The 13,859-nt window shown below is 40.1% G+C and overlaps 1 protein-coding gene across 1 annotated transcript; it reads right to left on the reverse strand.

Moving 5' to 3' along the window:
- Positions 1 to 2,070: 2,070 nt before the first annotated feature.
- LOC139553184 (dnaJ homolog subfamily C member 5B-like) lies at positions 2,071 to 11,108 on the reverse strand. Its single transcript, XM_071365219.1, has 5 exons — positions 10,956 to 11,108; positions 7,052 to 7,176; positions 5,872 to 6,085; positions 5,416 to 5,566; positions 2,071 to 3,563 (listed from the first exon to the last, which is right to left on the reverse strand). Exons 2-5 carry the CDS (start codon positions 7,165 to 7,167, stop codon positions 3,508 to 3,510), a joined length of 537 nt encoding a protein of 178 aa, XP_071221320.1. The 5' UTR covers positions 7,168 to 7,176; positions 10,956 to 11,108; the 3' UTR covers positions 2,071 to 3,507.
- Between the last annotated feature and the right edge of the window lie 2,751 nt (positions 11,109 to 13,859).

The raw sequence follows: 13,859 nt of genomic DNA on the forward strand, positions 1-13,859 counted from the left end.
ACTTTTATTTTCAATTTTTTACTTAACATCTTAAAGCATTGTTGGTTAAGGGCTTGTAAGTAAGCATTTCACCTGTTGTATTCGGCGCATGTGACAATTTGTTTTGTTGATTTGATTCTGGAAGGTTATCCCATCCCCACAGAGGAACTCTGGAGCTCTGTCAGAGTGACCATCGGGTTCTTGGTCACCTCCCTGACCAAGGCCCTTTTCCTCCGATTGCTCATTTTGACCGGAATACTTTCAGAATGCACTATATGTCCATTGCGCTGCACACAATTTAATCTTAGTCTTGAATGATGAATGACAAGATATACCAGAGATAAGAGACTGTTGATATTGCAACCACACAACTCAAACGGCAGTTTACCAGTTTGAAAGAAATCGCAAACATCTTTTTATGTTCAAGTTCTCAAGAACTGTTTTCTGCTAAGGATAACCGGTTTGTATCTGCCAATTTATTGGCTGTCCAGTATCCAGACAATCTGTCCCCAGAGCTTCCTATACAGTTACTCTTTCCGCAACGTGTCGAGGCCGGCAATTAAGGAGAATGAGAGCCTCAATTAAAGATGTTACGGAACTGCTGTATTTGAAGCACCACTCCCTTCTGCCCAGTTTCCCTGTTGTTGCTACGGCAATCAAGCTGTTTTTACCACACCTGAAACTGTCACTTCTGCGGAGAGATCGTTTTCTAAAGGAAAACTCATAAAGAACTACCTAAGAAGCACTTAGGCTCTCTGTGTTTTTGAACACCTCTGTAAGCTCCACTCATTGCACTGGCCCCGTCGTAGCGTTGGCCACGTTTGTTCACTGACATCCACTCATACTGTACTTTCAATTAGTTTCTTTTTTAGTCCCATTCTTGAAGCCCAAGAAATAAACACTTATCTTCCTAGTACATATGGAAATTAAAAAGGTTTATGAATTACTTTTGAGGGTTACTGTCAAAACGGTTTATTAAATAAAAATAGACCGTGACAGGCGCATGGGCCCCCAGAGCTTGTGGGCTCCCCTCATTGCGGGGGGGGGTCCGGTTCGCCAGTGCTACATACCCCAGTAATGTAATTGAGTATGTAGTATCATCCTCAATGAGATGGTGTTTCTCAAATCCATCATCGGAACATTTCATTCTCCTCCTAAAACAGCTACTGAAAGTTTAGAAAGAATCAAACAGGCTAAAAGGTGCCTGCTTAAACTAAAAGGAAACACCACTGTTCTTATGGCATTGCTACCTCTAAGTTTACAACACAAATCTCCAAATGAACTCTGCCAGTCTCTTAACATTGGTCTGGTTCATGCCTGCGTCTGTTGAAAACCTGCCACCTGTTCATCAGGTGTGGTTTTCAACAAGGATCATTACATACGTTCATATGCTGTAGAAGTATGGGATTTTCCTGAAAAATAAGTTTGTAGAACTTCTGTGAGAAATGAATAGGCAGACAATTCTTTACATAACCCCCAATTTATTCAATATACATTTATATAAATATTTTACAGTATCAACAGTATATAAAGTAGAAAGTAGGATCAAAACAAAAAGGAAACATTTTTATTAAAGGTGAATGTTAGTAACACATTAATTCAAAAATAAAGCCTTTGAGGAATCCTGCATATTAGGTTGGGGAAATTAAAGAGCTATGGATTAAATATCATATCAACAGCATTTGACACAAAGCCACCACAGTTAAATCCTCAGGGAGAAATTAAAGTCAATGGACAAATAATCACAGCAATGTTTAAACTGCATTATATATTTTTTTTCTTCAGTTTTCACTGAATGTGATACTGCTGAACTACAAAAGAAACCCACTTTAAAATCTGAGAATTGCTGGTATGTGAGAGAATGACTTTCAACAAATGGCATTATTTGGTGTCCAAGTGTTTAAAAAAGTTGAGCAGGTGTGCTCAGGAAGTGCTCCATATAAAAATAGAATGTGCACTATACTGCACAGAAACAGAATTTGACACTGACTCCAGATCACACAAGAGGACAGACATCAGAAGAAATGGGAAGTCATATGGGTCAGGAAGACATTTTTAAATGACAAGAACTCCAATATTATTCCATGTAAAGAGAGGGAGGTATAAGAGAGGCATATGAGAAAATGAAAAAAGTAAGCACATGTATGGAATCATAAGCTTCGGAAAATTGAAAATAAAGCTTGACAGCACAAAAATATTGCCTAAAACAAACATATAAACACATTTAAACTTTTGGCGTCTCTTCACATTGGTTCATAGGTTGCAGCGATTGGCTCCCACACAAGGGGTCGTGACAGTCCACAGCAGCCCTTATTATAACTGGATCATTATGCTTAGAAGGGTCGTTCCACAAAATGAGTCTCTTTTGCATTCCTTTAATATTTAAAGTAGAAATTGTGCACCAATATTTACCAAAAAAAAGTGCCATTTAATGTAGACCACAACTTTCAATACAGCTGATTATTCATATTAATAAAGACTTTCTAAAGTGCAAAGATTCAGCATTTTGGTATGTCCCTTTGTGCACCCTCTGTGACTTCCACGAAGATTTTAACCCATTTAACCTCAATGGTAAAATGTGTTTTTTATTAAAGTTGAACATGTGCTCTTTATGACAGAATTATGTGAATGTTTTTACCAAGTTACCCTACCCAAAATTGACACATTTTGTTGAATGACCCACAAGGCGTTTAAAGTGCACATTAATTTACAACTTCAGACTCAGGCTGCGCTTTCCCTTCTTTCACAAATAGCTTCCTGTTCCCTATATAGTGCACTACTTTGGACCAGAGACCTATGGGTCCTGGTCAAAAGTAGTGCACTACATAGCTCTGGTCAAAAGTAGTGCATTACACATAGGGAATATGGTGTAATTTGGGAGGCACATCAGTTTCTATTCAAACACCCTCCCTACACTCGCCATTGAGCATGCATAGAAGCCATTACTCTGCACATATTGTTCTGTACTATTAAAAAATGCTAAATTTTTCAATCTACAAAGAAAGATCCCCTCAGCATTAAGGTCAACTTGGCAGTTGGCACAATCATAAGAATGTACGATTCTTGTAAACACAGACCCCAATTTATAATTAAAATGAGCCACAAATATAAGGCTTTGGCCACATATAGTACGGTGGGTCGACTGCATGATTTAAGCACCAGCCACTGATTAAAAAACGAACCACAGAAACTGATCACAGTAATGTTGGCTGTTTTTCCAGAAATCCTGGGTGGAGGATTCCAGATTTCCTGCTTATTCCCTCCTTATTTCGGGAAAACCTGTGAATTTTGGGAAAGTTACCAGAATTTTGCAACCCTAGTTGGGAGTAACCAGAGTGGGCAGACTAGCCTGGTCCCATATCAGTTTGTGCTGTCTTGCCAAGTCCTAATGACCATACGAGTTGGCAAGACAGCACAAACAGATCTGGGACCAGGCTATGGGAAGACATCTCGCTGACAGGTTTTTACTGGTCCGCTGTGGTGAGTATAGGGTCAGAGTGGTTTGGCTGCAGATTGCTCGTGGTCGAACTAGGTCTTCTCATTAGCAGCAGCATGAGGCTGGATCACAATGGGTTCGTGTTCCCCTGCAGGGAGAACAGAGATGTACTGTTAATTCACTGAGCGCTTATCTTTAAGTCCAAGCCAGGACACAAGCAGGCAGAAATCACCTATTAGAAAAATATACTTTTATTAGTCCATATGAAATAAAAATGTGTATTCTGCTTTTTTGAACCAACCCTTCCTATTAGTAATGATAATAAACATTTTCAAAACATGTTTTGTAAACATAGGCTGCGTTCTTTTCCCACTAATTGGTCTTTTGACCAATCAGATCAGCTTTTTGCCAATAATTGGGTTGCCTGTGTAAACAGCCATTGATTAACAGAACAAAATTAAAGCATGGCCTTAATCATGTCAACATCACAAAGAACGCATGGTTGGCAATGGGGGAAAGAATTGGAATGAGTTCAGCTAGTGGTGTGAAGGGACACGAAAAGCTTTTTAGATAGAGCTGGAGCATGAAAGACTAAAGAAAGCTCCCAACAACAAAAGTAATCACAGTGATAAGCACACTAGCATAGTTCGAGTTAGTGAGCACATTCGGAGCTCAATTTCCAATTGCCAAAAGCATATGGGTTAATAAGCTGCTAGCCCACAATAGCATTAATCAACGGGCGTAAGCAGTAAGCACGATATACAGTATACAAAATGCACAAAGAGTGTTAAAGCCGACCCAGTTTGGAGTTTCAACTGAGTTGCCAGAGGTTGCCCTAGGGCCTGGCTGAGCCATTATTATTATAGTCTCACCACCGGCTGTGAAATGAAAAAACATTTTCAGACTCCTTCTACTTCATCCCTTTAAGCATGTGCACTGGACCATCTTTAAAGTGATGTCCTGGTTGCTCTAAACAAAGAGGCGGATTCTAAAACTAGCTTCTAAAGATGTATTGTTCAACACATTGACCCACACAGATATCATACGTACGGAGTGGCTGCAGATCGGACTTTTCTGAACCCCTCTTGCCAATTTGTATTTATTTATTTTACTTAACTAGGCAAGTCAGTTAGGAACAAATTGTTATTTACAATGACGGCCTAGGAACAGTGGGTTAACTGCCTTGTTCAGGGGCAGAATGACAGATTTTGGCAGCTCAGGGATTCGATCCACCAACCTTTCGGTTACTGGCCCAACGCTCTAACCACTAGGCTACCTGCCGCGCCAAAATGGCTAAAGGCCCCAAAGGTTTTGCGCATATGCAGGATTCTCTACTTTACGCACTACAGGCTACTGGTGGCAAATAGTGCTTGTTTAATACAGTTGAAAAAAAGACATGTCTGCAAAATCACATGATGATAGTATTCTACATAACAGAACCAAATATAATAGCATAGTGTAACATTACTGTAAGACAAAAAACACCACCTCATTTCTTATGAGATTTTAGGATGGTTGTGCGATTGGTCGCATTTTTCTCATGTGGCCAAAACTCAACAGCATGCCCCAGTAGCAAAATATGTGCTTTAATCACAGGTAGGTTATGCTACAGTTTGCTCTAAAATTAATTCCCTGTACATCATTCAAAACAACACTGTATAACTCAAGATCTAAATGCATATCCCCATAAAACTGACTGAGATAAAATGGTTGGTATGTAGATGCTGCATGGACGTTTCACCGGTAAAACTTGGAGAATTATAATTCACGATTGACAGTGAGAAATGTGAAGGGAGGGTAACCCCAAAAAAGGTGTGTGTAAAGTAGAGGTAATGAAACACATGCGCAGAACATGAATCGGATCTTCAGTTCTGAGAAAATGGATCCAAGGAGCGGGGCGAGGTGGTTGCCTATATGGATCCGCAGCCTCTGCCTAATACTTAAAGGATTATCTCGTACTCCCCCAGGCCTTGCCTCCCCCAGGCCTTGCCCCCACTCACCCCTGTCCTGCTCAGCTCTGATCTGAGCCTCCAGGTCGTCTGGGTCTACGTATCCGTGCTCCCCCTCCTGTGGCTTGCACCTGCCACAGCAGAAAAAGCAGCAGCAACAGCAGCAGCAGAGGGTGAAGATCCCACAGCACACCATCAGGGTCTGGGAAATAAAGAAGGAATTTGTTTCACACAGGGCATAATTGACATAAGTTGTCATGCATACACTTGTAAGTGTTAGAAAACTATAATAACCCGATTTTTGATTTCTGTGAACCCTAATGACCTTAATGATTAACATGCAGTACAATTTAGCAACGCCTAGGTCGTGAGTTAATTTCTAACGGGATCACATACACTTAGTAAAAATGTACAGTATGCACTCACTGTACAATAAGTAACTTTTGGGTATAAGCGTCTGCAAAGTGTATGCATATGAAAATGTGTAAGCCCTAAAAGACTTCTCACCTTAAACCAGCACTTGTGAATGAGGAAGTAATATTTAACGCTCTCGTCTCCAAACTGCTCGGCCACATAGAGGCCCATGGAGCCGTACTCGTCGTAGACCTTCCTCTTGGTCTCGTCGTTGAGGATGGAGTTGGCATTGTTGATCTCCTTAAACTTCTCAGCTGCCTCGGGGTTGTCTGGGTTCTTGTCAGGGTGATGCCTCAGTGCTAGTTTCCTGGGAGGAGGAGGACTTTTATTTATATTGTCACGGGGAAACGTAAAGTCGTGCGCTGCTTTTATTCACATGAGTAAGTCACGGGAAAGTTTGAGTTTAGAAATATAATACACGAGAATCATTTGACCTCATTTGCAAAAACCACAGAGCAGGTAATCAGGTTACCAGTATGCAAATATGTATTTTGTTTTATATCTACTGGAAATCTTCCAAAAAGAGTAAGGACCGCCTATGCTATCGTTTCAGTTAATGGTGCTTTCTTTCATTAAGAAAACAGATGTGTTTTTAACTGTTCTGTAGTCTTTCTCAAAGCATTTGTCTGTGGTTGAGAGTTTTATAACCAGGGGTGAAAGTAAGGCGGTATGGTCCGGCAAAATAAATAGTGGGTGTATGCCGTACCAGTAAAACATCACAATAATTAAATCGAAGTGTCAAGAAGACTGTAGGCTATTACACCACTATTTATCATTCCCGTATGTCAGAGGCATGACAAATGAGCTACTGACAACAGGTGGTATAGCCTACACTCTAAAATGTGACAAGAACGCTGACATTTTGCCATGGCAGAGATGAGTGGGCGACACAGAGACGCGTGTGCGGACAGCAGTGGACACATGCATTTTGGCCTAATGACAATCGCCTCTTTCCATTCACCACTGTTTGGAGGCTGGAAATATGTTGTGAGTGGATGAACATACCTAGTAAAGGCCTAGTAAAGGAGCCCTTTGAAGTGATCGTTTGGCAATCAGATAAAAAGCATCGTGACCGGTTGTGTTTATGCCACAATAAAAGGTCATACATTTTAAAAGTTAAATGACAAATCTTTACGACTAGGCCCACAGAGATCCTATTGAATTAACAGGGATTCTATATGTAGTTCTATGACTAGGCCCAGAAAATGTTTTGGTGCACATATAGGAGGTCCCGTACCAAGAAGAAATGTGATCTACTTTCACCCGTTTATACCTGTATGCCTTCTTTATTTCTTCTGCGGATGCCCCCTTCTCCAGTCCTAGTATATTGTATAGACTGTCACCTGCGGTGGACATCTTACGTTGAGGCCTTTGGTTTGGTTCCGCCATGTTTCAGATCTGCAACAATGATAAAGACAACAGCTATGACTGGTATGCCATGAGGATATAGTGAAAGATCATAGGCTTTGCTTGTGTTTTAGCTCATGACACAAGGATGCAAAAAATGTGCCACATTATGTTTCTGTCTGCCACCAGCCTGCATTCGACCCCATCAACTACGCATTAACCCCACCCGGCACCAGTGTGTGTTAGAGATGTTGACGATAAGCATGGCCTGACTCTTCTCTCTTAACTTCCTTCATACTGGACACAGAGACATAAAAATGGTCTCCACTAGGTCATCTGACTCTGGGGAAGTAGATAAAGGGCCTCGTTGCCAAAATCCCGAAGAATCCCATTAAATAAACACCATCACAAAGATCATTAATTATTACTTTGTTAAGGGCAGGTCTTTGGGAATTCATTTATGAATTTAAGAAAATGCATTTCAAAGGAACAGAATGGCATATTTTGAGTTTAAATACACAACTGTGCTTTGAGTGTTTGTTGCAAGTAATGGCAGTAATTCAGCCACCCAAAATATATATTTTGAAATAGAGCTTAAGGGTTAATATTTAAGAGTTGTTTGGCAAGGATTGGCTATGTCATGGAAAGAACAGGTGTTCTTAATGTTTTGTAATCTCAGTGTACGTGTGAAATTAGTTTCGATATAGTTTTGGTGTAGTCAGGGGCGCGCCACGAGGGATTTTGGGCCCCATGAAAAGATATCACATTGGGCCCCACCACCAAAGGCCACACCAACCCTGCGCAATTGCTGTAACCACACACCTCCAGAACCCAATCGACCCATTCAAAGCTTTAAATAACTCTACCTTTGCAGGCTTGCAACTCTCTTGTAGTCCAATATTTATTGTACGATATTTACTGACAGTGAGCTGTGAAAATATAACACTGTGCAGACAGACATGCAACATTCTGCATAAAGTGGAATTCACTATTTGATGCAAGACTGATATCCTCTATAAGAAATGTGCTGAAGGCCATCTTTTACAGTCTAAATGGTAAAATTCTTGAATGGAAAATTCTCTTAAAATGAATAAATAACTTAAAATAAATATAACTTAAATATACATTAACCTCTTCAATTAAAATAAATTAACATTATCATCTATAGAATGACATAACAAACAAAATAATAAAATCAAAAGCAGATTTTTGAACTAAGTATACATACCAACTAGACAATAAGCAGCTGTAAAAGTGGAAATGGAAAACAAAATGGAAATGAAAAGGCCTGATGGTGGCGCTAGAGGAAAGGTCAAGAGGTCATCAAATCAATAGGTTTCTTCCACTTGGGATCTTGATTGTGCATAACTAATTTTATGGCAATCCAGCCATTACTTTGAGATATATCTTGTTCTCAGTCTGTGGGCATCATGTGTGTAGTGATCCAATATCCATAGCAATGCAATTTAACAGTTAATCACTGGCCTTTGCTCAGCCTTACTCACCAAGAGCCCAGCGCCGAGCCTTCTTGCTAGCAAAGTCACTGATCAAGTCTTTGAAGTCCAGCTTCCTAGCTAACTGACTTTCAATGGACAGCATGGCAAGACTGCAAAGCCTGTCCTGGGACCTCAAATAGTTCATCAGTTTTAGCTTACTGAAAGCTCTATCGCCAACAGCAACAGTCACAGACAGTGTGCAAAATATACTACAGCAATGCACACTTCTTCAAAAATGCTTTACAACTGCATCTTACAAATTGTATTCAGGTGACCAAGAGTGGACAAGTTAGTGGGGAAAGTGGCAGCATATACAGTGTCCAGGTGTCTTACTTAATTTTGAAACTCAGGTGTAAGATCTCTGGGATACTTCATGATCAGTGGTTGGTACACAGAAGGGACTTTATCCTCACTAATCTGTCCAACTTTCAGAACAGCAGAAAATTATTCTACAATTTTTTGCAGTGGTGTGGAACCTAGTGTCCAAGTCATTTATGATGTTGTCCATAGCAGTAAAAAACACTGTGTTCCCAAAACATCGTTGCTGCACTGTCCTGAGCTGTCTCCTCTTCAGAGGTCTCATCATGGAATATCTTCCTTTTCCTCTGGCGGCTGTGTTCCTTGCTAAATTGAGGTGCAACATCCATTTGCGTAGCAATCAGTGTTGCCTCAGACAGGACAGAATCCCATCCATCCCCCCTGTGCCCGCATGTTCTAAACAATGGCGAACCAGTTACCAACACCTGCGCCGAACGTTGTGCAACAGGTCATTCATATGTTTACCTAATTACCTAAGTTTAGAAGGGTCAGAGCCAGTGACACAATCAAATCATTGATTGGGTTAAGACGAACCGTCACTCCAAAACTAGCGGACTCATTGTCTACGCCTCCCTCTAAACCCCGCCCTTCACGGAAAAATAATGCCAAAACTCGCAATCGAAAAGACTGGCTGTGAAAACAAAGATACGAGTAGCGTAACCAAAAGGTAGTACATGCGGGCAAGAGCGTAGGCAAAATGTATTCAATAGGATTGGTTGCTGGTAAAGTTTAACCGAAAACGGTTTTTGCATTTGTTTTCAAATATATATTTTTTTAATAATTTGACATTTAAAATTATTTGCTTACAAGTTTTGGGGTTTTGCTTTAGATGTCTTACTTTTGCTTACAATTCTATACATTTTGCTTTCAGTTGTTTGGTTTTTGATTTCAACATCCATTATTTCACCCATCCACAAAAATATATTTACATTCTCAACTTTATTTTTCATGTTAACGATTTATTTTATTTTGAATTCAATACATATGGCGTGAAATTGGGGGGGGGGGGGGGGGGTGACATGTCCTCTTAATCTTAAACTGCTTATAACATAAATTATGTTTGTGATATTAAGATTCTAACAAATTATGTTTGTGATATTAAGATTCTAACAAAGATAGTGTGTTAGGCTTATTTAGGAAAGGTCAAGGACAGGGAGGACATAACTTTAAAAATGTCAGAGTACTTTCGTTTTGAGTCAATATGATGCTCTCAGCTCTCCTAGTGTTAAATGGTTACGTCTGTGGCTGCCTAGCCTACTATCTCCTGGTCGCTGAGCCTTGCCTACTATCTCCTGGTCGCTGAACCTTGCCTAGCCTACTATCTCCTGGTTGAGCCAGTAAGAGATTGCCAAGCCTGTTGTGATTATTACTGTTACATCAGGGTATTATGTTCTATTCTCATTAATTATAGGCCTATGGCGTATTATGTGTAGGTCTATGTGAGTCGCATGTTTTGTAATAGTAACGGATTTACGTAGGCCTACACGACTATTGGTCTGTAATGCGAAATCCCATTTTAGATGGTTTGTTGGGTGCGATCGATTACAGTAGAGTATAGCGTGGGCTATGCTTTTATGATAATTTGAGTGCCCACATTTTGGCACACCTATATTTTTGCTGGCCCTGACATGAACGAGACCACTGCTTTTGACATTATAATGCTTGTAGAAAATAAATAAATTTGATTTGATTTAGAGCAGTCTAATGGGAGTTTGAATAGGAGCTTCCTGGGCGTTAGCGAACAAACACTTGATACTCATCGTCGACATCTCTAACGCACCCAGTACTGACCTACAGCATAACCATTCACACATGCTCGTTGAATGAACCTCCGTAGTTTATTAATTTGAGACAATGAAAACATCGATGAGAAAATAAAATAATCGATCCGCCATTAAAGACTGATCCTGAAACAGATTGTGGGAAAGGTACGCTTTCAGTTGGTTAGATAAACTATGCATGAGGAAGTCAAGTGCATAAAACACAAATAATCACACACAGCCACATTCTACCCACTTTGTTTCGACGGGGGTCGATAGTCTCCTGGTGTCCGTGCACAATTATTATTGACGCATTTGCCAATCAAAAAAAAGAACAAGTGTAGACTCAAAGAAACAAAATCTCCCAAAACAAAACTTGCCGGTGACTTCAGGAAGTAGAACATGCATTATAGCCTGCCAATTCCGGTTTGTAGTGACCGGGTTCGCTTGTGGCGGGTTTGCGCATAAAATCACACACGCGCTCTAGTTGTACTGGAATGTAATTGCGGCCATATGCATAGAATCTTTGCCATATGTTTCTATCCACGACACATGGAAAATGAACACATATAGTGGAACATGTAACAGCATTACATTATTACAAACAGTGTTGATTGTTCTTGTTGAAAAAATACAGTTTATTCTTGATGCCTTATGAAAACACAGATGCGCCAAACTATTTGTATTATACCAATAACAACCCATTTCTGTTTCAGCCTACAAAGTAAAAATAAGAATAATTTGATTGAACACTAAATAGAATGTAATACAAATATCAACATGTAACAGCATTACATTATTACAAACAGTGTTGATTGTTCTTGTTGAAAAAATACAGTTTATTCTTGATGCCTTATGAAAACACAGATGCGCCAAACTATTTGTATTATACCAATAACAACCAATTTCTGTTTCAGCCTACAAAGTAAAAATAAGAATAATTTGATTGAACACTAAATAGAATGTAATACAAATATCAACATAATAAGAATCACATAACATTCAGGTCATATGCATTATCAACCAAGTTGATCAACCAAATGTTAAATTTGGTGTGAAACAACTATGTTCAGTTTGGTAGTAGATGGAGAGATGTCACTGGAGGTCCCATCATTGTGGGTTCATGACATTGATGACAATCTTTCCCTTGTTTCTATTGGCTTCTATGTGTCTGTGAGCATCAGCTATCTTCTCCAGGGTAAACATGCTGTCGATCACAGGTCTCAGCAGGCAGGGGGAGGTGATAGGGTCTAAGAAGTGAGGTAGTGCCCTTTCTGAGAAGGCTCTCACCAGATCTGCACAGGAAAAAACACACTTTACATTCAGGAAGTATTAACAAATACATTGCTGTCGGGGAAAGGCATAATTATTTAATTGCATGATGTGAGAGTTAGAGGTTTGAGAGCAGCAGGTTGCTTAGCAGTTAAGAACGTTGGACCAGTAACCGAAAGGTTGCTAGTTCAAATCCCAGAGCTGACTAAGTGAAAAATATATCGGTGTGCCCTTGAGCAAGCCACTTAACCCTAATTACATTAGGGTCGCTGTCAATAATGGCTAATCAGGGGGAGTAGGATATGCAAAAAACTGTACTGTACTCATTGCTTAGAGAGACTTGGTCATTTCTTCAAACAATCATTTTTATTTAATATTGATTAATTATTGCAATAATGAAACCGTCAACCCAACAGTCTTGACTGTTAGGCTGAGAGCCTACCCTTTACAGACAATGCACAGTTTATATAGCTGATACCCAGAATGCTTGGTTCCACCCCTCCCATATAGATTGGGGGGCACCATAAGCCACTTTGGGTTCATCCTCTGGTCGTCTGCCTCTGGTGCTGTCTCCCAGATGCTAGGATAATTAGGAATACTGAGGCCTTTGGTCTGTTCCTCCAGGCTCTCTCTATCTTGGTGACTCTCACCATATTTTACCTATGGAATGCCAGCTGTAGCTTTTTAATCACCAAGCCATCACTTAATCAGTTGCCAGCCCAAGCTCCATAAAGAACCCTCTCAGTTAACTCAGAAAGGAGAGAGTCCTAAGAACATTTACATTTTTACATTTAAGTCATTTAGCAGACGCTCTTATCCAGAGCGACTTACTCTATTAAATAAAACAACAATTTGGTGCATAAATAACATAATCTTGTAATCCTGCTACCACATCCTCTCCCAGTTGGACCCACCAACTGGGTCCAACTGGATGACATCTGCTAAAAAAAAAAATCTCTTAAGTCTATGTTGATTAAATGTTTTCTCTGTATATATTTATCTCTCTGTATGTGTAAGATTTGAATACACACACTGAATTGTTTGCATATAATAGACATATTATCAAATACTCATTCGATGTTGCAAGCACAAACCCTTGATTCATAATTAAACCGCATGGAATGGCAAATGCTCTGCATCAGACCGCAAGGCGCTACAGAGGGAAAGTGAGTACAGCCCAGTACATCACTGGGGCCAAACTTCCTGTCATCCAGGACCTCTATACCAGGCGGTGTCAGAGTAAGGCACTAAAAATGTTCAAAGACTCCAGCCACCCATAGATTGTTCTCTCTGCTGCTGCACGGCAAGCAGTACTGCTGAACAGTTAATCAAATGTCTATCCGGACTATTTACATTGACCCCCTTTATTATTGTTGTTTATTGAATTCATGCATTGACTGTCTTGCGCTGGCTCTATGCGCACTCACTAAACTCTACCCACACACTCACACATACTACACTGACACTCCAACAAACACACACACTACATACGCTCACACACATGCATATTGGTGCCACACACAGACACACTTTTCCACACAGGCTGTTGCTACTCTATTATCTATCCTGAATGCCTAGTCACTTTTACCCCTACATATACTGAACAAAAATATAAATGCATCATGCAACAATTTCATTGGTTTTACTGAGTTACAGTTCATATGAGGAAATCAGTCAATTGGCCCTAATCTATGGATTCCACATGACTGGGAATACAGATATGCATCTGTTGGTCACAGAAAAAAATGGGCCTCACAATGGGCCTCAGGATCTCATCACTGTATTTTTGTGCATTCCAATTGCCATCGATAAAATGCAATTGTGTTCATGGTCTGTAGCTTATGCCTGCCCATACCATAACACCGCTGCCACCATGGGGCACTCTGTT

The sequence above is a fragment of the Salvelinus alpinus genome, chromosome 25, assembly GCF_045679555.1.
Source record: "Salvelinus alpinus chromosome 25, SLU_Salpinus.1, whole genome shotgun sequence".
Lineage (NCBI taxonomy): Eukaryota > Metazoa > Chordata > Actinopteri > Salmoniformes > Salmonidae > Salvelinus > Salvelinus alpinus.

Coding starts and splice junctions, on each gene's coding strand:
- LOC139553184 (XM_071365219.1), bottom strand. CDS start 7,167: ATGGCGGAACCAAACCAAAGGCCTCAACGTAAGATGTCCACCGCAGGT. Junction 6,086..7,051: donor GAAATAAAGAAGGCATACAG/GTATAAACGGGT, acceptor TCCTCCTCCCAG/GAAACTAGCACTGAGGCATC. Junction 5,567..5,871: donor TTCACAAGTGCTGGTTTAAG/GTGAGAAGTCTT, acceptor TTTATTTCCCAG/ACCCTGATGGTGTGCTGTGG.